The sequence below is a fragment of the Salmo trutta genome, chromosome 5 (assembly GCF_901001165.1).
Source record: "Salmo trutta chromosome 5, fSalTru1.1, whole genome shotgun sequence".
Lineage (NCBI taxonomy): Eukaryota > Metazoa > Chordata > Actinopteri > Salmoniformes > Salmonidae > Salmo > Salmo trutta.
Window position 1 is genome coordinate 60,470,186 of NC_042961.1, and position 26,547 is coordinate 60,496,732.

Consider the following 26,547-nt stretch of genomic DNA (forward strand, 5'->3'; position numbering starts at 1 on the left):
TATTTCTGGCTGGGTACTCGGCTGACATAATCTAATGTTTTGCTTTCGTTGTAAAGCCTTTTTGAAATCGGACAATGTGGTTAGATAAAGGAGCGTCTTGTCTTTAAAATGGTGTAAAATAGTCATATGTTTGAAAAATGGAAGTTTTTGGATTTTTGAGGAGTTTGTATTTCGCGCCACGCCCACCATTGGATATTGGAGCAGGTGTTCCGCTAGCGGAACGTCTAGATGTAAGAGGTTTTAAGTAAATACTATATTTCTCAAGTTTATATTGATAGCTACTTAAGTAAATACCTGCAGTCAACATCAGGGTCTGATTATTTAAGACTAATTAGCGAAAGATTAGCATTGAGCAGTCTGTCTAAACGAAGCCTTACATCTGGGTCCCCAGAACCAGGATTGTGAAACACTGCTCTAGAATATAGATCAGTTCAGTAACCAATCAGTCAGCTGAACATCAGACTGGGGCGGTAACAGGAAATCATCACTTCTACATTATAAAGGACAGAAGTTAAAGGCAACAGATCAAAGTGAAAGTTGATCCTACACACCTTGAGGTAGTGCAGCAACAGTTCTCCAGTGGCCAGGCTGGAACAGTTAGGACCTGGAAGGAACAGATTACAATTAAACATTATGCAGAAGTACATTAGGTACTGCAGACTATATGCAGAGCATTCTGAAATGAGATCAGTCTCAAGCTTCAGTCATTGTAGCCATCCAGCGGGCCAAGGACTGGCTCCAAGCCTCCCACCCAGACACCCTCCCTCCAGGCAGGCAGCCCACCTTACCCCTGCCCCTTAACCAAGAGCAGGCTTGTCAGTGTCTGCCCAACCCACAGGAGGACCGATGGGAAACCTGGGTTGATGCCAGCCACAGAGCACCGGACAGAAGCCATACAACTGTTATGTGGAAACCTCATCACGTACAGCATCCCAGAATGTTCCATGTGGTGGGTGCGCACTGTAGTTAAGTGTTCATGGGAATTGTAGTTCACTCAGTGACTTTTAAAGAGTAGGTAAAAGGTAGGTTGAGTTGGTAACAAGTGCAAGAGGTGGAGGGTCAGTGAGTGAAGATGCTGTCAAAACAAATCATACACACCTTCCTGAAGACTGCAGACCAACAAGGACAAACTGGGGGAGGAGAGTTGAGGGATTATTAAGTGACGTTGTAAGAACTAGTGGTCCGACATTAGATCAGTCTACAGCACAGCATTATCTAATCCTGGGGACCCACCACTCCTCTGGATCCCCAGAACACACTGCTGTAGTGGAGATCAGTTCAGTAACCAGTCAGCTGAACATCAGACTGGGGCGGTAACAGGAAATCATCACTTCTACATTATAAAGGACAGAAGTTAAGTGGATCATACACACCTTGAGGTAGTTCAGTAACAGGCATCTTCTAGTGACCAGTCTGGTACCACCGTCAGGACCTGAAGGAGAGGAGGCTAAATAAACATGCTGAACAGCAGGACATTAAAGACTGCTTTATTGGCTGATAGATCAGAGGGGTAACCAATCAGCTGGGGAGGTAACACAACAATCTGAAAGACAACTGATCCTAGACCAGCACTACCACCCAGAGAGACTAAATATGGGAGTGCTGACAAGGGCCCTGTACTACATCAGGACACTAGTTATTTGGAAGTCAGTATCCTAACTTCAATCCTGCTTAAACTATTGATGGTACTGCAACAAACAGTAAATAAACTGACTACATTCTGAGTAACCCATCCACCCCAGTGATTTGTGCTGCTACTAGCATTTCATGAATGATTCTGCATCGACTTAATGATCTTAAATCTAATGGCGGCCATTTTGGATCAACAATTCAGAGCCAACAGCCATTTTGCGTGAGTCTCTGGTCCCATCAGACAGTTGGTAACCCCAACGAGCTGTCACCTTGTTGCCCTGGCAACGCCAGTGGGTCCACCTTTGCAGGTTCTGTCGTCGACGCAGGGCGTAAGACGCGTGCGGGTGTCATCACCAGGAGCCAGAGTCACCATGACTACCAAACAGCAACTGTTCACCCTTGTTTGCAGTGAGTATTAACACTAGACTGGTTATAGCTTGTGGCTAAGGCAGAGGCTCTGGTTAAGATACAAGGACTAGATACATTTCACATGACAATTACCAAACGTACTCATTAACCAAAACTCACCAGTCTAGTCGGCATCACGGCTCCCTGTTCAGCCACATACAGAGGAACCTACGAAGACATATGCTTCAGGTTAATGTCTGGGTGGGGACCAGACACCAGGCAGGCACAAGGAGGGGGTTAGACATAACATATGTAGCCTTTATGACAGGGTTACGTAGCCCTCTGCTGAAGTCAGCTATTCCTTTTCTCAACAGGAGTTCAGACGAACGAGATTCCAAAGAGAATATTCATCATGTTCAGCAGAAGGACGGGATAGCTCAAACATGTTGCGTTCAGCTAAACTATACAAGTTAAAAAGTTGACAAAGCTGTGCAAATATCAATACAATAACCTTAATGTTTGAACTACCACTTCCAGGACAAGACACTGGTGTTAAAATATCCATTTAGACTGGATGGATCCTTACCTGCATAGCTTAGAGCAGCCATCATGTTTCAGGACAGTCAACTGTAAAACAAAATGGTTACGTAACTAGACTGCAACAAGACAGTCAAGTGAGGGTTCTTTACTCAGCAGGGTGTCAGGTTATTATTCAACAAGAGGAATTCAGAAGACCGAGTTTACAAAAAGTTCTCATGGTTGCAGAGAACTATTGTGTTTCTGGTAAAGACCCCCCTTTCTAGTGCACTACTTCTGACAAGGGCACTTAAAGCTCTGGCACCATTTGGGACAGTTTCAGGACGACATCTTACCAGTATGTGTGAGTCCACGCTGCAATTCCACTGACAACAGCCCTCAAACCTTGTAGAACGAAAGGCAAACATTTTATTAGTGTGTTGATTGAGAAGTCGATGACTAACTGCTTCATTATATACAGTCACTCAGTAGTTCATGTAGTTTCACATCGGTTCAAAGTGAGCTAAGTTTAACATCACTGGGACTGTAGCAGCATCAAGTGACTGGTTCCACAGAGTTCTGTCACTCAACCCACACGGCACCCCAGTCCCTATGCAGTGGACTACTGATTGAGGAGACAGACTGTCTGTGCTCAGATGTGAGCCGCCCGATGGTACTCCCAAACACAGCCTGATGTGCCCTAGACCCCTGCGCCACTCAGGAGCAGTTCACAGGGTGCCATTTGGGATTACACCAACATGTATACTGGTGGAAGACCAATCCTACCCTTAGTGGGGAACCCAGTTTGATCTTTGTTGGAAGAACTCACCAGTGAAGGTAGTGTTAGTCCCTTTAGGAAACGTCATCCCCACATCTGTTAAAATGAGAAAGGAAGTTAGTGTTCAGCTGTAAAGAACATTTAAACATACAACTGCTGCATTAGCTACAGTCACTCAGTAGTTCATGTCGTTTCACATAGTTTCAAAGTGAGCTAAGTTTAACATCATTGGGACTGTAGCATGTCCCAGTAGCCATCTTGTATAGTTGGACAGCCAAAAGGGAAAGTGTCTGCATACAAAGTCACACCCTATTCCCTTTATAGCGCACGGGTCCTGGTTTATGGTAGTGCACTATAAAGGGAACTGGGGTACTTTTCCAAATAAAGCAAGTGTGTTAATATTTCACCAACCTGGATTTTCAGAAAGTGCATCATTCTCATGTTCTGGAATCAGGTATTCTAGAGACGGAATCACAAAAGAATGTTAGTTATAGTTTAGCTTCTATGAGAAGATAGAAGGTTCTTGAATAGAGCCCATCAGATCAAACAGTAGCTTCACAAAATATCAGACATATACTTGTCAATGGATCATCATTTAAAGCTCAGAAGTAGTGACCACATAGAAATCTGGTGCCATTGGAACTGTCCTGAACACCAGTGAATAAACTCAAATGGAACTCACACATTCCTATTCCAGAATGGAACTCCAAGTGGGGATTCTGTTCAGATGCCTTGAAGTCAGGAAGTCATGTCACAAGTAATGCAGACCTGAGCAAAGAACACATCCATGTTAGTGACTTAGTCTGTATATTACAAGAGGCTTTGGAACACAGGACAAGGAGGCCATCAGATCAAAGTTAGCATCACCAAAAATCAGATATATGCTTGTCATTGAGGATCATCATTTACAGCCAGTCACTTGTGAGTCAGTTAACAAATCCTGAAAGTCCACTTCCCTATTTAGTTGTAAGACAGTTTTCCAAGTGCACACAGAGATACTCAGGGATTTAGGGCAGAGGACCTTTACCTACTTCCCCAGACAGATAGTCATGGATACATATGTCAGAGTCAAACTGAGGTAAGTTAAAATGTAGTTTTGCAAGCTAATGCTAACCAAAGCTAGCATAATGACTGGAAGTCTACAGGTGTGTACTAGCATGTTAGCTGACCATATTCTTAATAGCTGCGCTAACGCTTGTGAATATTCACCTACAAAGCTACCTTCACAGTGAAGTTGTATCCATTAACTTGGGAATTAGATAAAGGGTCCTGGCGAATCCCTTTAAGGCGAAGGGCTGATAAGCTGAACACATCTAATGATCCTAGTGGTCAGTCAATGCACTCACGTGTCAGTCTTCTGGACTTCCCTGGTTTCTGTCCTGCATTTCTGTTGATCAGGGGGAAAGTTAGGGAGGTCCATTTATGAACAGACAACACGCAGGCATATAAACCCGAAATTGATATCGTCGCTAATGGAACCTTATTTCCAATACAGTGAACTACTTTTGACCAGATCAACGTTAATCAGTAGTAAACTATTGAGAATAAGGTGCCATTAGCGCAGCAACGACAGTCGAATCAGGGGCCAAATGCTACTCAGAATCTGGTAAAGAAGTTTCTTCTTCAAAGGCTGATTCGGTAAGAGAGAGTTCATTTTATCATCACCGTAGCACAGACCTCTTAACGTTGGGTTTATAACGACTAATGGTTTGGTCTCACCTAACTGGCGAGCTAGCATACTAGCTAACATGACACGTGGTTAGCTAATTGCTAACTAAAACCACCACGTAAGCAGGTATTTAATAAGTAATAAGTTGCTTACCCGAGCAGCACATTCGAGTCGTCGGCATCTTGAAAGGAGAAAATTAAAAGTTAACAGTAATGTTAGTTACAACCGCCGTAGCTAGCCATCCATTAAATCATGTAGGTTCTCATGTGACCTGGCTAGTTGCGGACACGTGTTCTGCGAAAGCAGCATTTCGAAACACGTTTTTGGTAAAATATGTATTTTTTTGCAAGTCTCTCATCAGAAATACTAAAGTACAATCAGGTTTTCAGAACAGGTCTGTGTAAATTCTCATCATCGAAAGACGTTGCGATGCTAACAGCCAGATATCAGCCTGTACATTAAATAAACAAATCAGAACAAAACATGTTTGATACTAGAAATAAAGTCCATAATTTGTCTAGAGTAAATTCTGAAAATCAGTGGAGGAGTTGAAACAAAAGGATCGCTTCAAATTGAACGCCAAAGTGGCGACTAGCTAAGTTTACCGTTTGCTGCTCCCGCCGCTTTCCGTTCAGCGTTACCAACTCATTTCCAGAGGAAGTTCGGTTTGTTGTTAAATGACGTTGAGATGTCATTGCGTGATGCCGTCATTACATAACGTAAGCCGGCGTCATTACGTAGTATACGCTATAACGTTACTCAAATTGACTGGCCATCTCGGCGAAAAACATATATATATATTTTCAAGGGGGGTGCTGAAGTTGGCGGCGAGTGCATTTTTTGTTTACTCAAATGGACTCCAATGGACATTGGCAAGTAGCGGTCATCAACCACACGGACAGATTATTTGTGTTGTGTAACGTATATGGATACTGTTCTAGTCCTCCAAATAACTTACTTCTAGAGGAAATTGAAGAAATTCTTAAAAGTCTTCTGAGAAAATATCCATCCAGTCAGATTATAGTTGGTGGAGATTTTAATATGGTTTATTCTAATTTGACTGGTGTGAACAAATTGGTGAATTTCTGCCAAAGCCTGGACTTAATTGACATATGGAGAGTTAAAAACCCTGGAGAGAAACAATACACATGGAGTAATAGAGATTGTTCTTTACAAACAAGAATTGATTTGTGGGTGATAACCCAACACTGTAGAGGTCAAAATACTGCCTGCAGTCCTGACGGATCATAAAGTCATATGTTTGACTAAGAATGTGCAGTAATGATGGTAAGAAATACTCAGGGGGTTATTGGAAATTAAATAACTCATTGTTATTGCATGATGATTTAAAAAATGTGATTAACAATCTAATTACTGGAGTTTAGCTACATCTAATGCAGAATATGGGAAATACTGGGAACTGCTGAAATTTAAAATCCGCTCAGCCTGTATTACTTATGGAAAACGGCTTGCTTTAAGAAGGAGATGTGAGGTAGCTGAACTCTAAAACAATTGCGGATATCACAGATTGAGCATCTTGATCTTAATGAGAAATCTAAATTGAATGATTTACAGAATCAACTAGATACATTGTATGAGGAAAAGGCTAGAGGAGCTTTTCATAAGATCCAGAAAACAATGGCTTGAAAAGGTGAAAAGAACAGTAGATACTTTTTTAATTTGGAAAAGAGGAGAGGGGAACTCAACACACTTCGGAAATTTAAGATGAATGGGATTACCACTGAGGATAGAGAGTTGTTATCAGACTTTACCACTAAGTTTTATGAGAATCTTTACTCCTTAGATAACAAATCGAGTGACTCTAAGGATCTCCTTGCTTCTATAGAGAATGTTAATTCGGTTAATGAATTCAATCGGTCTAATTTGTTTACCGAAGTCAATCGGTCTTGTTGTCAAGATTTATCCATTATGGACATCCAGTACGGGGTTGCTCAGTTAAAAAATAACAAATCTCCAGGTTGTGATGGATTAACCTCTGAATTTTACAAAACCTTCTCTGAAGAAATAGCACCATTTTGACTTGAAACCTTTAAGGAGGCTATAAAGAAGGGAGAACTACCTGCCTCTCTGAAGCAAGGGGTTATTACTCTTATACCTAAACCACACAAGGATCTCTTAAATATTGATAATTGGCGTCCAATCACACTCCTAAATAACGATGAAAAAATGATAGCCTTAATCTTTGCAAAAAGGTTAAAGTCTTGCTTGAATGATCTGATTGATGAATGTCAATCAGGGTTCATGAAAGGGTGCCATATATCTAATAATCTGAGGCTGGTGTTAGACTTGTTTTAGTATTGTGATCTATTGGATGACTTCCCTGTTATCCTATTTTGGGATTTTCAGAAAGCATTTGATACAGTAAGTCACAATTTAATCTTTGATTGTCTTAAGCATTTGAAACTTGGTTGTTTTTTTGTTGATGCTATTAGAACTCTGTATAATGGTGGCAATAGCTGTATCAAACTCTGTCATGGAACATTCTCAAGGTTTAACATTTACAAAGGAATACGACAAGGTTGTCCAATTTCACCTTTTTTATTTTTGTTAGTATCTCAAATGTTATTCTTATTAGTTCATAAAAGTCAATTTGAAGGCATTTACATTCCAGGCCAGAGAGATCAAGATATCGCAACTGGCAGATGACACCTCACTTTTTTTGAAAAATGTATCACAAGCTAGATTAGCATTGGATATCGTGAAGCAGTTCTCCAAAATCTCAGGCTTGACTTTAAATCTTTCCAAATGTGAGTTGTTTGTTGTGAAAGGAGCTGTCATTGTAACATCTCTGGAAAAGATACTGTAACCTACCTCGGTGTAAAGATCACCAAAAATCTTAAGGCTGTGAATGATCTTAATTTGAACCCTGTAAAATTATCCTCATGGTTAGGGAGGGATTTAAGTCTTCAAGGAAGGGTGCTTTTATCCAAAGCTGAGGGGCTCTCTTTTTTTCATCTATTGACATTCCCAAATCCACTTGCTGTACCTTAGATAGGCTTTTGTACAACTTCATATGGAAAAACAAGCCACATAAGATAAAAAGAGATGTTTATCACAACAGGGTTTGTGATGGCGGTCTAAATGTCTTAGACTCCACTCTCTTCAAATCAGATAAAGGTCAACTGGATTAAAAGGTACATAAAAAAATCCTCGTAGTTTCTGGAATATTAGACCTCATTTTGTTTTTCAGAAGTTCAGAGGGCTTAATTTTTTACTACAATGTCCATATATTGTGGGTAAACTTCCTATGAAACTGCCGGCTTTTCACAAGCAGGCTTTAATGTTCTGGGCTTTGTTGTATAAACACAACTTTTCACCTCATAAATGTTTAATATGGAACAATGGGTCGATATTACCTAGAAACAAAATGTTATTTAACCATAAATGGTCTCGAAAAACATTGTCCTTGTCAGCCAATTAGTTAATATTAGTGAGAATCTATTTACACGGAGAGAATTTATGGAAAGATACAACTTTGAGGTTTTCAAGAAAGGAAGTTATAAAAGTTACTAACAGGAGACGCGACGAGAACGCTGATCCAATGCCTCCCAAAACACAGAAGTGAAGTATTTAAGATAAACGGCCAAGTTAGCAGCCAACGCTGCTCTAATGTCAGAAGTGTACACACCACAAACAAAGGGAGAAAAAACATATTTACAATTACAGTATTTAGAACACCCACAGTCCTCTACACCCGATTGAGCTGCTGATGCCAAGGCCCATAGCAGTCTCTCTCTGTTGTAAAGCAGAGGGTAACAGCACAAGTAGTGCAGGTGATGGGAGATTTCTTGTGACACAGAGTACAACGAAGCCTCCCTACTGAGCCCTTTTGTCCCCGAGGCACATTCAGGTCTGCAGTGATGTATTTTGGCAGGTGAACATCACTGGAGGCAGGAGTAGAGAGGACAGAAGGTGCTGCAGTGGACTTTGTGCCGTAGTCAGCAAGCTCCTGGATGAGCAGCTCTCTGAAGGCTAGCTGTGTCATGGGGGTCTTTCCACAGATCCTAGCCATTTCCTTCTGGAGGATGAATGCATTCACCACAGCAATGTCGATGAAGTGATAGAACAATGTCTTGTACCATTTCTTTGTCTTGTGGAGAACATTGTAGTAGCCTATCAGCGCATCAGACAGGTCCACACCTCCCATGCTCTTATTGTAATCCTTTACAGCAGCTGGAACGGGGACAGCTTTCTTGGTCCATGTCCCATTAGCGTCCTTCGCACGCCTGCCGATGTGATCGCCACTGTACGATTTGTGGATATTGGAGCACATGACCACCTCTCTGGCATCCATCCACTTTACAAAGAGCAGGTCATCTTTACGAATCCATCGCATGGTACCCCTTTCAGCCCTCTTAGGCATGTCGTTTACTTTTGTTTTGGGAAAACCCACTCCGTTGGGACGAATGGTTCCGCAAGACCATACATTCAGCTTCCTCAGGTCTGTAAACAGAGTAGGGCTTGTGTAAAAGTTATCCACAAACAGTTTGTAGCCCTTCCCCAGCAGTGGAAAATCCAATAATTTCATTACGGAATCATAACCAAGTCCCATACCGGTGGCTGAGATGGACTTCCCCTCATAAACAAAGAAATTCCAAGTGTAGGCACACGCAGAATCTGCCAAAACAAACAGTTTGTAACCCCATCTTGTTGGCTTGTTAGGCATATATTGTTTGATGCCAATTCTGGACTTTGAGGCTACCATTCTCTCATCTATGGACAGGTTCTGGGCAGGCTGAAAATGGGTCTTGCAGGCCTCAACAATGCTGGAGTAGAGAGGTTTGATTTTGCAGAGCCTGTCAAAGCTTGCTGTTCCCTTCTTCTTCTCATTGTTGTTGTCAGCTTGTGGGTCACTGATATGAAGCGCCTGCGAGATAGTCAGAAACCTCTTACAAGACATGATAGTTGTGGGGAAAGGCAGTTGGTAGAGTCTTGAGCTTCTCCAGTAGTCCTTCAGGGTCTTCAACTTCACAACGCCCATATAAATGACCAGTGAGATGTAACAGTATAATTCTTGGACGGAAATGGGCTTCCATGCCTCTTTCTTGCCTGCTTGCTTCTTAGCCCCATACTTGTTGGTGTTAGACACAAGCAAATCAAAAACTGACAAGGAGAAAAACAGCTGGAAAAAATGAAGGGGGCTGTACTTTCCAGTCATGTCCAGCTGAGGTCCTGGCTGCCTTTTAGGTCTAAATGTTGGTGGAAGTGGCTCCACATCATCCTCTAGCACAGTGCGCCAACGGTCCTCTCCCTCGGTTGAAGTTGCCGCTGGTACACTGGCCCTCCTCCGCTTCTGGTCTGGACTCATAACACCTCTAGATGGACGGGTGGGTGTGGAGCCAGAGACAGCAGCAGGGGTCAGACTGGAGGAACCACTTCCTATGTTTGAATCAGTGTGGGATGGACTTGAATGTGGTTTCTTTGGAGGTGGCTCCCAGAGGTCATCGGAGTCTCTACATCTATTGAGGATTAAAAAAATAAATAAAATGTTTAGAACTCAAGTTTCCTATTCCTTATTTTATTTAACCTTTATTTTAGCAGGGAGTGAGCACTGCATCAATACATCAAATACACAGCACTCATCTATATTATATAGAGTATGGGGAACACAATCACTATAATGAAATATGTGGACCAACAGGCATTAAGACACTCAAAAACAACAGCATGTCATAGCCAACAGAAAACACACATAGGCTATGCTAATACATTATATGCCTCAGGTCTACATATAAATATCTCAAATGAATATGCAACCATTTAAACAACTGCATTAGCATGAGACGCAAAAACCTATTTTACTTACTGATCTAAAAGTGGATCTTCTCCTTCCAAAAACATTTCTTCCTCGCTGGAATCAAAACTGTACTCACTCATGGAGTCCTCATCCATCAGTTCTATGTCACTCTCCCAGTTCATTTCTGCAATGTTCTCATCCAAATTTGTACACTTGGACTTGGATGTAGCTTTTCCACTAGTAGTAGCCATGTTTTCTTTTTTTAGTTTTGACAAAAGTTTGTAGAAGAGAACGAACCACTGCGTATCATTAACTACCGTGAGTCCTGTTTGCTTTCACCAGAGAATGAACACTGTTGCCCACAGCTCTAGCATGATGGTTGTTTGTAGTACAAAAGGCGTTCACATGCTGCTGGAAAGCCCAGCTCATTGGCTATCTAGCTAGATCGTTTTCAAAATGATAGGTGGTCCTTGAACCAAGACTGTCAATCAAGTGAACACCGATGGTCTCATTGGTGCCTAACGACGGCTTACCTTCATTAGGCTAATTGACGTGTTGTGTAGCCAATATGTCAGAGGTGAATGTATCAAACAAGTTGCATTGATAAGCTTTTTGTTGTTGTGCACTATCCCCAAACAATAGCATGGTATTTTGTCCCGCTGGAATAGCTACTGTAAATTAGATACTGCGGTTAGATTAACAAATATTTAAGCTTTCTGACGATATAAGATATGTCGATGTCCCGGAAGGTTTGCTGTTGTTTAGAATGCCTTTCTAGTCACATATTGAGCAGCAGCTGTCCAGATTTCAGGACACTGATCCTGTAGAGGTTTAAAAGCAGCCCAGAACAGCCATCTTGTTTCAGGACAGTCAACTGTAAAACAAAACAAAAAGAGGACATTTAACTAGACTACTCAGCAGGGTGTCAGGTCATTTAACATCAACAGGAATTAAGACAAACGAGATTCCAAAAGGTTTATCATGTGGTTGCAGAGAACGATTGTTCTTCTGGGAAAGACATCCCTTTCTAGTGCACTACTTCTGACTAGGGCCCTTAAAGCTCTGGTCAAATGTAGTGCACTATAGAGGGTGCCATTTGGGACAGTTTCAGAAACACAACTTACCAGTATGTTGGAGTCCACGCTGCAATTCCACTGACTACAGCACCCAAACCCTGGAGAAGGAAAGGCAAACATTATTAGTGTGATGATTGAGAAACCTGGATTTTCACAAAGTACATCAGTCTCGTGGTCTGGAATCAGGTATTCTATAGAAGGAATCATAAAATAATGTTAGTTATAGTTTGGTTTCTATGAGAGGATAGAAGGTTCTTGAATAGAGCCCATCAAATCAAAGAGTAGCTTCCCAAAGAAAATTATAATTGTCCCATGTGGCTCAGTTGGTAGAGCATGGTGTTTGCAACGCCAGGGTTGTGGGTTCGATTCCCACGGGGGACCAGTACGGATCAGAAAAATGTATGAAATGTACGCATTCACTACTGTAAGTCGCTCTGATAAGAGCGTCTGCTAAATGACTAAAATATAAAAATGTAAATAATTATCTGACATATGCTTGTCTTTGAGGATTATAATTTACAGCCAGTCACTTATGAGTCAGTTAAATCCTGAACATCCGGAGGACCTTATGTCCAGTATGAGGTAAATTAAAGGTAGTTTTGCTAACTAAAGCTAGCACAATGACTAGCCCCATTCCGTACAAATGTGCCGCGACATTCAAACGAGGCTGCAAAGAAAACTAATTGACTGCGTTGTGGTGTGAAATACCTTTCTATTCAAGCGTTGATTGACATGGTAATGGCGTAACCTACAGCACGTATAAAGCATCTAATTCTGTCTTACAGCCTCTCTCCACCAGGTGTAGCACTTCCCTCACCGTTTGAAAACAAGGGACAGGATAAGGGGGATACCTCGCCAATGCGTGTTGCAATGCGGAAGTGTTGCAAAATAGATTCAAAAATGTATGTTACTCAATTATTGCACCCACACTGCTCACGCACGTCAACGAGCGTCTGCGTTAACAAGGGGAAAAATAGGAGTCATTCCTATTTCTGACGCAGACGCGCAGCAAGTCCTGGGGAGACAAAATACATGTATGCACGATGGCGCCCCTGCGCAGCCGGTTTGGTTCCCGTGTCACCCAATAGGTTTAGCTTCCCCACCCGCCATTTTTAAAAAGACCCGACGGAGCTCATCGCCTTCTTGAATCATGCAGAGGTGGGCATCATGAAGGCCTCGTCATTGCGCTTTACAAATGGTATTGATATTACAGCTGATCTGGAAGTATTACGTTTTTTGGGCGCTAAAATAAGGTAAATTGTATGGACCAGCGCCACGTACAAAAGTGAGTTAGTTTACGTTACAACTTTTGACCAGAGCAATGTTCATTTTATTTAACTAGGCAAGTACCCTAAGAACAAATTAGTATTTACTATGATGGCCTACCAAAAAGCCTCCTGGGGGAGGGGAGCTGGGATTTTTTATTTTATATATTTGAGTAACGTTATTGTGTATTCTGCATCACATCAACCTGCCTCTAGCAACTTACCCTGAAAATGAGTTGGCAACACTGGCCACACCACTACATAAAGAGAGAGCTAAAACAGAGCATGGTAGCACCACTACACAAAGAGAGAGCTAAAACAGAGCATGGTAGCACCACTACATAAAGAGAGAGCTAAAACAGAGAATGGTAGCACCACTACATAAAGAGAGAGCTAAAACAGAGCATGGTAGCACCACTACACAAAGAGAGACCTAAAACAGAGCATGGTAGCACCACTACATAAAGAGAGACCTAAAACAGAGCATGGTAGGACCACTACATAAAGAGAGAGCTAAAACAGAGCATGGTAGCACCACTACATAAAGAGAGAGCTAAAACAGAGCATGGTAGCACCACTACATAAAGAGAGAGCTAAAACAGAGCATGGTAGCACCACTACATAAAGAGAGAGCTAAAACAGAGCATGGTAGCACCACTACACAAAGAGAGACCTAAAACAGAGCATGGTAGCACCACTACATAAAGAGAGAGCTAAAACAGAGCATGGTAGCACCACTACATAAAGAGAGAGCTAAATCAGAGCATGGTAGCACCACTACATAAAGAGAGACCTAAAACAGAGCATGGTAGCACCACTACATGACAACGTGCAGGCATATAAAACCCGACATTCATATCGTCGCTAAAGGAACCTTATTTCCAATACAGTGAACTACTTTTGACCAGATCAACGTTAATCAGTAGTAAACTATTGAGAATAAGGTGCCATTAGCGCAGCAACGACAGTCGAATCAGGGGCCAAATGCTACTCAGAATCTGATCATTTTCTTCTTCAAAGTCTGATTCGGTAAGAGAGTGATGGTGCAGTCACTTCTCCTACCTGGAAAGCTAGTCTACTAGCTAACACCAACACGACACGTGGTAAGCTAGGCGATAACAAAAACCACCAAACTAGCCAGTTGGCAAACTAACGTTTTCGTTTTACTGCCGCTAAAGTGAGTCATTGTACCACGCATGGCAGACATTTCAGTAATATGCAGCTTACCTGAGAGGTATATTCTCTACCGAGTCGTCAGCATCATGAGAGGAGAAAATGATCAAGTTTACACACACGGAGGAGAAACCACAACAACTCTCTCTGACCGGAATGAAAATCAATGAATGACCAGATGTTGAAGTCGCTGTCCCTCCTCCTCCTCCTTCTTCTATGGTATAATGGCGTTCGCAACAATTAAATGTGCATTCAGCCACCTACTGGGCAGGTGGATAAAAAGGAAAACATTTGGGTAAAAATAATTAAAATATCATACAAACTACCAAAAAAGAAATTAACTAAATAAAATCAACCTGCTTTTCCGTAAAACCTCATTCTAATCAGGTCCAACACAGCCTCAGAAGCCTCCTGTTTATCCAGATCAACCGATTGATAGTTTGTGTGTATGTATTGATATGTAGGCTACGTTTGTCTTTTTAAAAATGTCTGTAGTTCTGTCCTTGAGCTGTTCTTGTCTAATGATGTTCTGTATTACGCCATTCTGTATTATGTTTCATGTTTTGTTTGGACCCCAGGAAGAGTAGCTGCTGCTTTTGCAACAGCTGATGGGGATCCTAATAAAATACATATATTACTGTGTGTGTGTGTGTGTATGTGTGTGTGTGTGTGTGTGTGTGTGTGTGTGTAGGCCCTGGGCCTGGATGACATTAAGACCCACCACTGGTGTATCATCGGCTGCAGTGCTGTGACAGGAGAGAACCTACTGACCGGAGTAGACTGGCTACTGGATGACATCGCTGCACGCATCTTCACTGCAGATTAACATCCTGGGTGTGCATTAATAAAACGCATCTGAAGAAGCTTCAGTGTTTCTCAACCTCCGCTCTGTGGGATGTTGTTTGCTGATACAAATTCTTCTATGTTTAAGATAATGACTAAAGTACTCCACCCTGAAACCATATAATTGTATGAAATGTGTTATGCACAGATGCTTTTCAGTCCAGGACTAGGGTTAATTGGCTTCCAGGAAACCGCCCTGAAATGTGCAATTGCTTGTCATGTCAAACAACAAGGAGTGGCATAACATCACAAAGCAGGAAAACAGTTTTAGAAAGATACCGGTAAGCTTGAAATGGCCGTGGTCTAATTGACTCAACAACCAAAACTCACGTCAGCGTTTTGAATGAACTCAAATCAATTAATTTGCGGTTATTTATGAAAATTAGCTCTCAGATGCTACTAGACAGAACCATCATACTGAGTGATAACTGTTTACAGTGGTTGGTTGGTTGTCTGCCAACCAGTGCTTCACTTTAATGTTTCAGTTATTAAAATTCACTCCCCCCACCATGGTTAGTGTTGGTGTGTAACTGTTAAATTCAGTCACCCCACCATGGTTAGTGTTGGTGTATAACTGTTAAATTCAGTCATCCCACCATGGTTAGTGTTGGTGTGTAACTGTTAAATTCAGTCACCCCACCATGGTTAGTGTTGGTGTGTAACTGTTAAATTCAGTCACCCCACCATGGTTAGTGTTGGTATGTAACTGTTAAATTCAGTCACTCCACCATGGTTAGTGTTGGTATGTAACTGTTAAATTCAGTCACCCCACCGTGGTTAGTGTTGGTGTGTAACTGTTACATTTAGTCACCCCACCATAGTTAGTAATGGTGTGTAACTGTTAAATTCAGTCACCCCATCATGGTTAGTGCTGGTGTGTAACTGTTAAATTCAGTCACCCCACCATAGTTAGTGTTGGTGTGTAACTTTGTTCTAAAGCTGTATCCGTAGCCATTGGATGCAGTGATCACAATATAGTGACTATATCCTGGAAAGCCAAAGTTCCAACAGCTGGGCCTAAAATAGTGTATAAGAAATCATACAAAAGACTTTGCTGTGACTCTCTCATGTGGATGATGTGAAAAATATGCAAATAGTCTGGGTAGCCGTTTGATTAGCTGTTCAGGAGTCTTATGGCTTGGGGATAGAAGCTGTTTAGAAGACTCTTGGATCTAGACTTGGCGCTCTGGTACCGCTTGCCGTGTGGTAGCAGAGAGAACAGTCTACGACTAGGGTGGCTGGAGTCTTTGACAATTTTTAGTGCCTTCCTCTGAGCTTGGCCCCGGTGATGTACTGGGTCGTACCTTCTGTAGTGCCTTGCCGTCGTAGGCCGAGCAGTTGCCATACCAGGCAGTGGTACAACCCGTCAGGATGCTCTCGATGGTGCAGCTGTAGAACCTTTTGAGGATCTGAGGACCCATGGCAAATCTTTTTCAGTCTCCTGAGGGGGAATAGGTTTTGTCGTGCCCTCTTCACGACTGTCTTGGTGTGCTTGGACCATGTTAATTTGTTGGTGATGTGGAAACAAATGAACTTGAAGCTCTCAACCTGCTCCACTACAGCCCCGTCGATGAGAATGGGGGCGTGCTCGGTCCTCCTTTTCCTGTAGTCCACAATCATCTCCTTTGTCTTGATCATGTTGAGGGAGAGGTTATTGTCCTTGCACCACAAAGTCAGGTCTCTGACCTCCTCCCTGTAGGCTGTCTCATTTTGTCGGTGATCAGGCCTACCACTGTTGTGTCATTGGCAAACTTAATGAAGGTGTTGGAGTCGTGCCTGGCCGTGCAGTCATGAGTGAACAAGGAGTACAGAAGGGGACTGAGCACGCACCCCTGGGGGGCCCCCGTGTTGAGGATCAGCGTGGCAGATGAGTTGTTACCTACTCTTACCACCTGGGGGCGGCCCATCAGAAGGTCCAGGATCCAGTTGCAGAGTGAGGTGTTTAGTCCCAGGGTCCATAGCTTAGTGATCAGCTTTAAGGGCACTATGATGTTGAACGCTGAGCTGTAGTCAATGAATAGCATTCTCACATGTGTTCCTTTTGTCCACGTGGGAAAGGGCAGTGTGGAGTGCAATAGAGATTGCCTCATCTGTGGATCTGTTAAATTGTTTATCTTGCGTCAAACGTTTCGGTTAGCCTTCCAGAAGCTTCCCACAATAAGTTGGGTGAATTTTTGCCCATTCCTCCTGACAGAGCTGATTTAACTGAGTCAGGTTTGTAGGCCTCCTTGCTCGCACATGCTTTTTCAGTTCTGCCCACAAATGTTCTATAGGATTGAGGTCAGGGCTTTGTGATGGCCACTCCAATACCTTGACTTTGTTGTCCTTAAGCCATTTTGCCACAACTTTGGAAGCATGTTTGGGGTCATTGTCCATTTGGAAGACCCATTTCCGACCAAGCTTAAACTTCCTGACTGATGTCTTGAGCTGTTGCTTTAATTTATCCACATAATTCTACCTCCCTCATGATGCCATCTATTTTGTGAAGTGCACCAGTCCCTCCTGCAGCAAAGCACCCCCACAACATGATGCTGCCAACCCCGTGCTTCACGGTTGGGATGGTGTTCTTCGGCTTGCAAGCCTCCCCATTTTTCCTCCAAACATAACGATGGTCATTATGGCCAAACAGTTCTATTTTTGTTTCATCAGACCAGAGGACATTTCTCCAAAAAAGTATGAACTTTGTCCCCATGTGCAGTTGCAAACCGTAGTTTGGCTTTTTTATGGCGGTTTTGGAACAGTGGCTTCTTCCTTGCTGAGCGGCCTTTCATGTTATATCGATATAGGACTCGTTTTACTGTGGATATAGATACTTTTGTACCTGTTTCCTCCAGCATCTTCACAAGGTCCTTTGCTGTTGTTCTGGGATTGATTTGCACTTTTCTCACCAAAGTACGTTCATCTCTAGGAGACAGAACAAGTCTCCTTCCTGAGCGGTTTGACGGCTGCGTGGTCCCATGTGGTTTATACTTGCATACTATTGTTTGTACAGGTGAACATGCTACCTTCAGGCATTTGGAAATTGCTCCCAAGGATGAACCAGACTTATGGAGGTCTACAATTTTTTTCTGGGGTCTTGGCTGATTTCTTTTGATTTTCCCATGATGTCAAGCAAAGAGGCACTGAGTTTGAAGGTAGGCCTTGAAATACATCCACAGGTACACCTCCAGTTGACTGAAATGATGTCAACTTAGTGTATGCAAACTTCTGACCCACTGGAATTGTGATACAGTGAATTATAAGTGAAATAATCTGTCTGTAAACAATTGTTGGGAAAATTACTTGTGTCATGCACAAAGTAGATGTCCTAACCGACTTGCCAAAACTATAGTTTGTTCACAAGAAATTTGTGGAGTGGTTGAAAAACGAGTTTTAATAACTCTAACCTAAGTTTATGTAAACTTCCGACTTCAACTGTAGATTCAATGGTTGTAAACATGGGGAGAGGTCTGGCCGTAATAAAGAGACACTCTGCTTTTTTCACGCCACACTCCAAAAAGCAAGTTCTGCAGATTCTAGTTCTCCCTCATCTTGATTATTGTCCAGTCGTGTGGTCCATCACTGCAAGGATAGACCTAGTTAAGCTGCAGCTGGCCCAGAACAGAGCGGCACGTTTTGCTTGTAATTGTAATCAGAAGGCTGATATAAATACAATGCTGCCTGTCTCTCTTGGCTAAGAGTTGAGTGATTACATCACTTCTTCTTTTTATAAGAAACATTAATGTGTTGAAAATCCCAAATTGTTTGCATAGTCAACTTACACACAGCTCTGACACACACACTTATCCCACCAGACATGCCACCAGGGGTCTTTTCACAGTCCCAAATCCAGAACAAATTCAAGGAAGCGTACAGTATTATATAGAGCCCATATTGCATGGAACTTCCTTCCATCTCATATTGCTCAAATAAACAGCAAACATGGTTTAAAAAAACAGATAAAGCAATACCTAGCGGCACAACGCCTTTCCCCTATTTGACCTAGATAGTGTGTGTATGTATTGATATGTAGCCTACGTGTGCCTTATTAAAAATATATGTAGTCCTGTCCTTGAGCTATTGATGTTCTGTATTATGCCATTCTGTATTATGTTAAATGTTTTGGTGGACCCCAGGAAGAGTAGCTGCTGCTTTTGCAACAGCTGATGGGGATCCTAATAAAATACATAATACTTAATTAAATTCAGTCACCCCACCATGGTTTGTTTTGGCGTGTAACTGTTCAATTCAGTCACCCCACCATGGTTAGTGTTGGTGTGTAACTGTTAAATTAAATTCACTCACTCCACCATGGTTAGTGTTGGTGTGTAACTGTATATTAAATTCAGTCACACCATGGTTAGTGTTGGTGTGTAACTGTTAAATTAAATTCACTCACCCCACCATGGTTAGTGTTGGTGTGTAACTGTATATTAAATTCAGTCACACCACCATGGTTAGTGTTGGTGTGTAACAGTTTGACTTCATGTCTTGAAAAGGTTTTAATTTCATCACTACAGAATAATACCATAAAATACAGTTTTCCAGGGAGTTTTAGAAACCAGTTGAAGGAAAACTCCATCCAAAAACCATATTTTGGTATTTGATTCATTAGTCCATTGTGACATAGTCCCAAAATGTTTTGCCTGTCAACAATCAAGTTCAACATATGTCACTTTCAAAATACAGAAAACCCCATATGATGCATTTTGCAAATACCAAAAGACCGTATTTGGGTGTCATTTTCCTGTAAGGAAAGCATGCATCAGTCAGGTGAAAGGTTATTTGGCACCATGTCCAATGTCAGACTAAGACCTTTTTTATGCCACAGAAAATACCATCCATCTGAGTGATAAAAATTATAGGACTGTTGCATTCTGCTGCACCATCCCAGTTCACCACTAGAGACATACAGGTATTCTATCCAGTGGTGTTCTGCTGCACTATCCCAGTTCACCACTAGAGACATACAGGTATTCTATCCAGTGGTGTTCTGCTGCACTATCCCAGTTCACCACTAGAGACATACAGGTATTCTATCCAGTGGTGTTCTACTGCACTATCCCAGTTCACCACTAGAGACATACAGGTATTCTATCCAGTGGTGTTCTGCTGCACTATCCCAGTTCACCACTAGAGACATACAGGTATTCTATCCAGTGGTGTTCTGCAGCACTATCCCAGTTCACCACTAGAGACATACAGGTATTCTATCCAGTGGTGTTCTGCTGCACTATCCCAGTTCACCACTAGAGACATACAGGTATTCTATCCAGTGGTGTTCTGCAGCACTATCCCAGTTCACCACTAGAGACATACAGGTATTCTATCCAGTGGTGTTCTGCTGCACTATCCCAGTTCACCACTAGAGACATACAGGTATTCTATCCAGTGGTGTTCTGCTGCACTATCAATCTGTGTCCGGGAACTTGGGTCAAAAGATCAAACACTGAATTACCTTGTAGTGGTCAGAGCCCAAATCTAGTTCCCTACCGCATCACTGTGCGCATCATTGTGTAACAATTCGGGCAATTCTGGGCTCCAAATTGCTCTTCATTGATACGATTGTGTTTATACAGGACCTACCATCAACCAGATCTGCATTGCTCCGCGAAATGATGATAATTAATGGCCCGACTTCGGCAGAGACCAAATCACCGTAAATGCTTCACGACCAACGTAAACAGGTTGACACCATGCAGCGCCTTTAACCCTCGTTTTCACACTGATCCCAGAACCATATTCTTTCCACAAGGAATAGTTGAACGAACCAGATGAACCCATTTAGGGTTTTCGGGACTACAAGGTGGCACATTGATATCCGTGTCACACACCGTAATTTTCATTTCGTCCCATGGTAAAGGGCCTGTTAAATATACCGGAATTTTATTTTCGTGAAGGATTTTTTTTATCCACCATCTTTGGCGGTACTGATAGATAAACTGGCCCATCGTGTCGTTAAAGCCTATTACATGACTAAACATGCTGCTCACAATAACATCCATTCAGAAACAAATCAATGACTTAAAATAATTGAAGTCAGTTAACGGTGACATTTCACTGGCTATGGAAAGTTACGTCTGTATGTTTACAACCACATAATGATATGAGATGACAGGAAATGTCACATTGTTCAGTATTGAATTCAGAACACCACATGGTTCATTCAAAATGGCCAAATTCACCAAGTCTGATTTACTACCACCAAGAAAGAAAAATAGGACAAGCATTAATTTGTAGATTTATTTATACATCAAAACACAGTCATGGGGTTGAATTGACTTGGCCTGGTTCTCCCCAGTTCCAACTAGACGACCCACTTCCTTGCTGACCAAACAGGAGTGCAAGAGGGCTTGCCGGTGTACAACAGGAGAGCTAGAGGGAAAATAGTGTGAGAATTAAACCCTGGTGATACTGTAGGGACTAATACACAAGGTATGAGAAGACTTGATCAGAGCGTAACCAATCAGTCAGCGTTACATCAGACTGGGGCGGTAATGATGACTCATCAGGTCAGGGTCTAACAAACTGCATGGGTCAGAGTGATGATCCAAGAGGAACATTCAACAGGACATTAACAACATCTTCCTAGTATTGATCTGCCCCCCTTTTCCATTACAACACATTTACACTGAGTGGACAATACATTAACCAGACCAGGTGACAGCTAGCCCTTATTGACATCACTTGTTAAATCAGTGTGGATGAACAGACAGGTTAAAATGATTTTTAGCCAGGAGACATGGATTGTGTACCACTCAGAGGGAACAGGCAAGATAAAGGATTTTAGTTCCTTTGAATGAGGTATGGTAGGTGCCAGGTGCACCAGTTTCTCATGTGTATCAACACTGGTCCACCACCCAAAGGACATCCAGCTACTGGAGCTTACTGTTCTGAGAGCAAACTCAATATTAGGAATGTGTTCTTAATGTCCTCTATACTCAGTGCATTATAATACTGGAACCGTAAGTCATTCCCACTACACACCTTCACACTCCACCAGCACAGCAACACTTCAGCAGCCAACGAGATCTAAAAAGACAACAGTTTTAAAACCAAATAATCCCAATCTTAGATTACTAGACTACATTCAGAGCATTCTGAAACCAGATCAAGAGAATCTAGTTCAGTCATTGCAGCCATCCAGCCAGTGGTCCAGGGTCTGGGGTCAAGCCCCCACCCAGACACCCTCCCTCCAGGCAGGCAGCCCACCTTACCCCTGCCCCCTAAGCAGGCTTGTCAGTGTCTGCCCAACCCACAGGAGGACCGATGGGAGGCCAGACCTTTATCCAGCCCAGAGCACAGGACAGGATTGCCACCTGACTGGATGAATGAACCTCATTTACAACATTCCAGAATGGTTCATGTGGAAGGAGAGTTAAGATGCTGTCTAAAGTCACACACCTTTCCAAACACTGCAGACACTAGGACCTCAACCAGGGGGCAGGAACCTAGAGGGAGAAAGTAGGAAAGCATGAAGTGACATTGTATAAACTAGTAGTGAGACATGAGATCAGTCTATAGCAGTGTATTCTAATCCTGGGGACCCAACTGTCAACAAGTGTTTTCCCCCTTGAACTAGGCTTGGGTGGTATACCAGGGTGTTTGGAAAACAGGGTTTCACCAATAACATATAGATTATTTCTCTGAAGTTTATATTGAAGCTACTTTAGTAGGTAACAGGAAATCATCACTTCTACATTATAAAGGACAGAAGTTAAGTGGATCATACACACCTTGAGGTAGTTCAGTAACAGGCATCTTCTAGTGACCAGTCTGGTACCACCATCAGGACCTGAAGGAGAGGAGGCTAAATAAACATGCTGAACAGCAGGACATTAAAGACTGCTTTATTGGCTGATAGATCAGAGGGGTAACCAATCAGCTGGGGAGGTAACACAACTATCTGAAAGACAACTGATCCTAGACCAGCACTACCACCTGAGACTAAATATGGGAGTGCTGACAAGGGCCCTGTACTACATCAGGACACTAGTTATTTGGAAGTCAGTATCCTAACTTAGATCCTGCTTAAACTGTATTGATGGTACTGCAAGAAACAGTAAATAAAATGACTACATTCTGAGTGGTCCATCCTCCCCAGTGATTTGTGCTGCTACTAGCATTTCATGAATGATTCTGCATCTACTTCTTGATCTTAAATCTAATGGCGGCCATTTTGGATCAACAACGCAGAGCCAACAGCCATCTTTTGTGAGTCTCTGGTCCCATCAGACAGTTGGTAACCCCAACCAGCTGTCCCATTGTTGCCCTGGCAACGCCAGTGGGTCCACCTTTGCAGGTTCTGTCGTCGACGCAGGGCGTAAGACGCGTGCGGGTGTCATCACCAGGAGCCAGAGTCACCATGACTACCAAACATCAACTGTTCACCCTTGTTTGCAGTGAGTATTAACACTAGGTTGGTTATAGCTTGTGGCTAAGGCAGAGGCTCTGGTTAAGATACAATGACTAGATACATTTCCGATGACAATTACCAAACGTACTCATTAACCAAAACTCACCAGTCTAGTTGGCATCACGGCTCCCTGTTCAGCCACATACAGAGGAAACCTAAGACAAAAGCTTCAAGATAATCTCTTGGTGGGGACCAGATACCAGGCAGGCACAAGGAGGGGGTTAGACATAACATATGTAGCCTTTATGACAGGGTTACGTAGCCCTCTGCTGAAGTCAGCTATTCCTTTTATCAACAGGAGTTCAGATGAACGAGATTCCAAAGAGAATATTCATCATGTTCAGCAGAGGGACGGGATAGCTCAAACTGCAAACAAACTGTAAACAGCTAAACCTGCCAAGTAAAAAAAGTTGATAGAAATGTTTTGTACATAATAAAATAATATTTAAAAAGGAAATCAAACTTCACACTGAACTACCACTTTTAGGACATATTAAAGACTGGTGTTAAAATATCCATTTAGACTGGATGCATCCATACCTGCATAGGTAAGGCTCCATCTCAATTTCCACCTAAAATAACATACCCAAATCTAACTGCCTGTAGCTCAGGGCCTGAAGAAAGGATATGCTGATTCTTGATACTATTTGAAAGGAACCACTTTGAAGATGGTGGAGGGATGAGAATAATGCAGGACAATATAACACCATAGTAAAAAAAACAAAAAAAACATTGCTTTCCTATATTTTGTCCACAACAGGGTAACAATGTGTGTGCAGAGTTACATTCAAGAATGACAGAGCTACATAATGTTTAGTATGAAGTTTCCCAGGTGTCCCTCACGAGTTGTCCCAAAATGTACCCAAGTGGCCAAACTGGTCCATTTAAAATTACATACCTATAGAGAACATACTAAAATGCTTTAATAATGAAACTAAGTTTACACACTCCCAGGAATGTCATACAGAATGGATCATTAGCATCCCTATATAAAAGTTACTAACAGGAGAAGCGACGAGAACGCTGATCCAATGCCTCCCAAAACACAGAAGTGAACTATTTAAGATAAACGGCCAAGTTAGCAGCCAACGCTGCTCTAATGTCAGAAGTGTACACACCACAAACAAAGGGAGAAAAAACATATTTACAATTAGAGTATTTAGAACACACACAGTCCTCTACACCAGATTGAGCTGCTGATGCCAAGGCCCATAGCAGTTTCTCTCCGCTGTAAAGCAGAGGGTAACAGCACAAGTAGTGCAGGTGATGGGACATTTCCTGTGGCACAGAGCACAACGACGCCTCCCTACTGTGCCTTTTCGGCCCCGAGGCACATTCAGGTCTGCAGTGATGTATTTTGGCAGGTGAATATCACTGGAGGCAGGAGTAGAGGGGACAGAGGTAGAGGGGACAGAAGGTGCTGCAGTGGACTTTGTGCTGTAGTCAGCAAGCTCCTGCATGAGCAGCTCTCTGAAGGCTAGCTGTGTCATGGGGGTCTTTCCACAGATCTTAGCCATTTCCTTCTGGAGGATGAATGCATTCACCACAGCAATGTCGATGAAGTGATAGAACAATGTCTTGTACCATTTCATGGTCTTGTGGAGAACATTGTAGTAGCCTATCAGCGCATCAGACAGGTCCACACCTCCCATGCTCTTATTGTAATCCTTTACAGCAGCTGGAACAGGGACAGCTTTCTTGGTCCATGTCCCATTAGCGTCCTTCGCACGCCTGCCGATGTGATCGCCACTGTACGATTTGTGGATATTGGAGCACATGACCACCTCTCTGGCATCCATCCACTTTACAAAGAGCAGGTCATCTTTACGAATCCATCGCATGGTGCCCCTTTCAGCCCTCTTAGGCATGTCGTTTACTTTTGTTTTGGGAAAACCCACTCCGTTGGGACGAATGGTTCCGCAAGACCATACATTCAGCTTCCTCAGGTCTGTAAACAGAGTAGGGCTTGTGTAAAAGTTATCCACAAACAGTTTGTAGCCCTTCCCCAGCAGTGGAAAATCCAATAATTTCATTACGGAATCATAACCAAGTCCCATACCGGTGGCTGAGATGGACTTCCCCTCATAAACAAAGAAATTCCAAGTGTAGGCACACGCAGAATCTGCCAAAACAAACAGTTTGTAACCCCATCTTGTTGGCTTGTTAGGCATATATTGTTTGATGCCAATTCTGGCCTTTGAGGCTACCATTCTCTCATCTATGGACAGGTTCTGGGCAGGCTGAAAATGGGTCTTGCAGGCCTCAACAATGCTGGAGTAGAGAGGTTTGATTTTGCAGAGCCTGTCAAAGCTTGCTGTTCCCTTCTTCTTCTCATTGTTGTTGTCAGCTTGTGGGTCACTGATATGAAGCGCCCGCGAGACAGTCAGAAACCTCTTACAAGACATGATAGTTGTGGGGAAAGGCAGTTGGTAGAGTCTTGAGCTTCTCCAGTAGTCCTTCAGCCTTTTCAACTTCACAACGCCCATATAAATGACCAGTGAGATGTAACAGTATAATTCTTCGATGGAAATGGGCTTCCATGCCTCTTTCTTGCCTGCTTGCTTCTTAGCCCCATACTTGTTGGTGTTAGACACAAGCAAATCAAGAACTGACAAGGAGAAAAACAGCTGGAAAAGATTAAGTGGGCTGTACTTTCCAGTCATGTCCAGCTGAGGTCCTGGCTGCCTTTTAGGTCTAAATATTGGTGGAAGTGGCTCCACATCATCCTCTAGCACAGTGCGCCAACGGTCCTCTCCCTCGGTTGAAGTTGCCGCTGGTACACTGGCCCTCCTCCGCTTCTGGTCTGGACTCATAACACCTCTAGATGGACGGGTGGGTGTGGAGCCAGAGACAGCAGCAGGGGTCAGACTGGAGGAACCACTTCCTATGTTTGAATCAGTGTGGGATGGACTTGAATGTGGTTTCTTTGGAGGTGGCTCCCAGAGGTCATCGGAGTCTCTACATCTATTGAGGATTAAAAAAATAAATGTTTAGAACTCAAGTTTCCTATTCCTTATTTTATTTAACCTTTATTTTAGCAGGGAGTGAGCACTGCATCACTACATCAAATACACAGCACTCATCTATATTATAT

General features: G+C 42.7%; 4 protein-coding genes and 6 non-coding genes across 18 annotated transcripts in view; 1 reads left to right on the forward strand and 9 right to left on the reverse strand.

Moving 5' to 3' along the window:
• LOC115194677 (zinc finger protein 37-like) overlaps window positions 1-26,547 on the reverse strand; it is a 1,069,572-nt gene that overhangs the window by 462,247 nt on the left and 580,778 nt on the right. The window lies entirely within an intron of this gene.
• Window positions 1-26,547, forward strand: part of LOC115194676 (gastrula zinc finger protein XlCGF26.1-like) — a 900,659-nt gene that overhangs the window by 354,027 nt on the left and 520,085 nt on the right. The window lies entirely within an intron of this gene.
• Window positions 1-26,547, reverse strand: part of LOC115194671 (piggyBac transposable element-derived protein 4) — a 65,402-nt gene that overhangs the window by 2,645 nt on the left and 36,210 nt on the right. For 2 of the 8 annotated variants that reach the window (XM_029754548.1, XM_029754550.1), the window contains exons 2-5: window positions 23,560-26,417; window positions 22,774-22,832; window positions 1,099-1,130; window positions 552-604 (exon numbers count right to left, since the gene is read on the reverse strand). The exons of 3 other annotated variants lie outside the window; for them this stretch is intronic. In XM_029754548.1, the coding sequence (XP_029610408.1) occupies window positions 24,632-26,417 (1,786 nt within the window). In that variant the 3' untranslated portion in view covers window positions 552-604; window positions 1,099-1,130; window positions 22,774-22,832; window positions 23,560-24,631. Of the gene's footprint in view, window positions 1-551; window positions 605-1,098; window positions 1,131-1,373; window positions 1,433-2,160; window positions 2,209-2,566; window positions 2,608-2,852; window positions 2,902-3,325; window positions 3,371-3,685; window positions 3,734-3,956; window positions 4,043-4,620; window positions 4,662-5,096; window positions 5,125-5,548; window positions 5,610-21,266; window positions 21,413-22,024; window positions 22,070-22,441; window positions 22,489-22,773; window positions 22,833-23,559; window positions 26,418-26,547 lie in introns of those variants that run through there. 3 more of the 8 variants (XR_003878430.1, XM_029754555.1, XM_029754553.1) reach the window with 3 other exon arrangements.
• On the reverse strand, window positions 426-495 carry LOC115195034 (small nucleolar RNA SNORD31). The gene has a single exon (XR_003878574.1). It is a non-coding gene; the product is annotated as a small nucleolar RNA SNORD31 (small nucleolar RNA).
• On the reverse strand, window positions 1,865-1,991 carry LOC115195051 (small nucleolar RNA SNORD22). Its single transcript, XR_003878590.1, has one exon. It is a non-coding gene; the product is annotated as a small nucleolar RNA SNORD22 (small nucleolar RNA).
• LOC115195029 (small nucleolar RNA SNORD30) lies at window positions 2,327-2,398 on the reverse strand. The gene has a single exon (XR_003878569.1). It is a non-coding gene; the product is annotated as a small nucleolar RNA SNORD30 (small nucleolar RNA).
• On the reverse strand, window positions 3,445-3,508 carry LOC115195027 (small nucleolar RNA SNORD29). The gene has a single exon (XR_003878567.1). It is a non-coding gene; the product is annotated as a small nucleolar RNA SNORD29 (small nucleolar RNA).
• LOC115194674 (piggyBac transposable element-derived protein 4-like) lies at window positions 7,487-14,317 on the reverse strand. 2 transcript variants are annotated; one of them, XM_029754565.1, is made up of 5 exons: window positions 14,270-14,317; window positions 11,921-11,968; window positions 11,826-11,875; window positions 10,771-11,575; window positions 7,487-10,423 (listed from the first exon to the last, which is right to left on the reverse strand). In XM_029754565.1, exons 4-5 carry the CDS (start codon window positions 10,950-10,952, stop codon window positions 8,653-8,655), a joined length of 1,953 nt encoding a protein of 650 aa, XP_029610425.1. In that variant the 5' UTR covers window positions 10,953-11,575; window positions 11,826-11,875; window positions 11,921-11,968; window positions 14,270-14,317; the 3' UTR covers window positions 7,487-8,652. The 2 variants fall into 2 exon arrangements, with proteins under 2 accessions (XP_029610425.1, XP_029610426.1); XM_029754566.1 differs by lacking the exon at window positions 11,921-11,968 and having other exon boundaries at window positions 14,270-14,288.
• LOC115195040 (small nucleolar RNA SNORD31) lies at window positions 21,485-21,554 on the reverse strand. Its single transcript, XR_003878580.1, has one exon. It is a non-coding gene; the product is annotated as a small nucleolar RNA SNORD31 (small nucleolar RNA).
• On the reverse strand, window positions 23,264-23,390 carry LOC115195053 (small nucleolar RNA SNORD22). Its single transcript, XR_003878592.1, has one exon. It is a non-coding gene; the product is annotated as a small nucleolar RNA SNORD22 (small nucleolar RNA).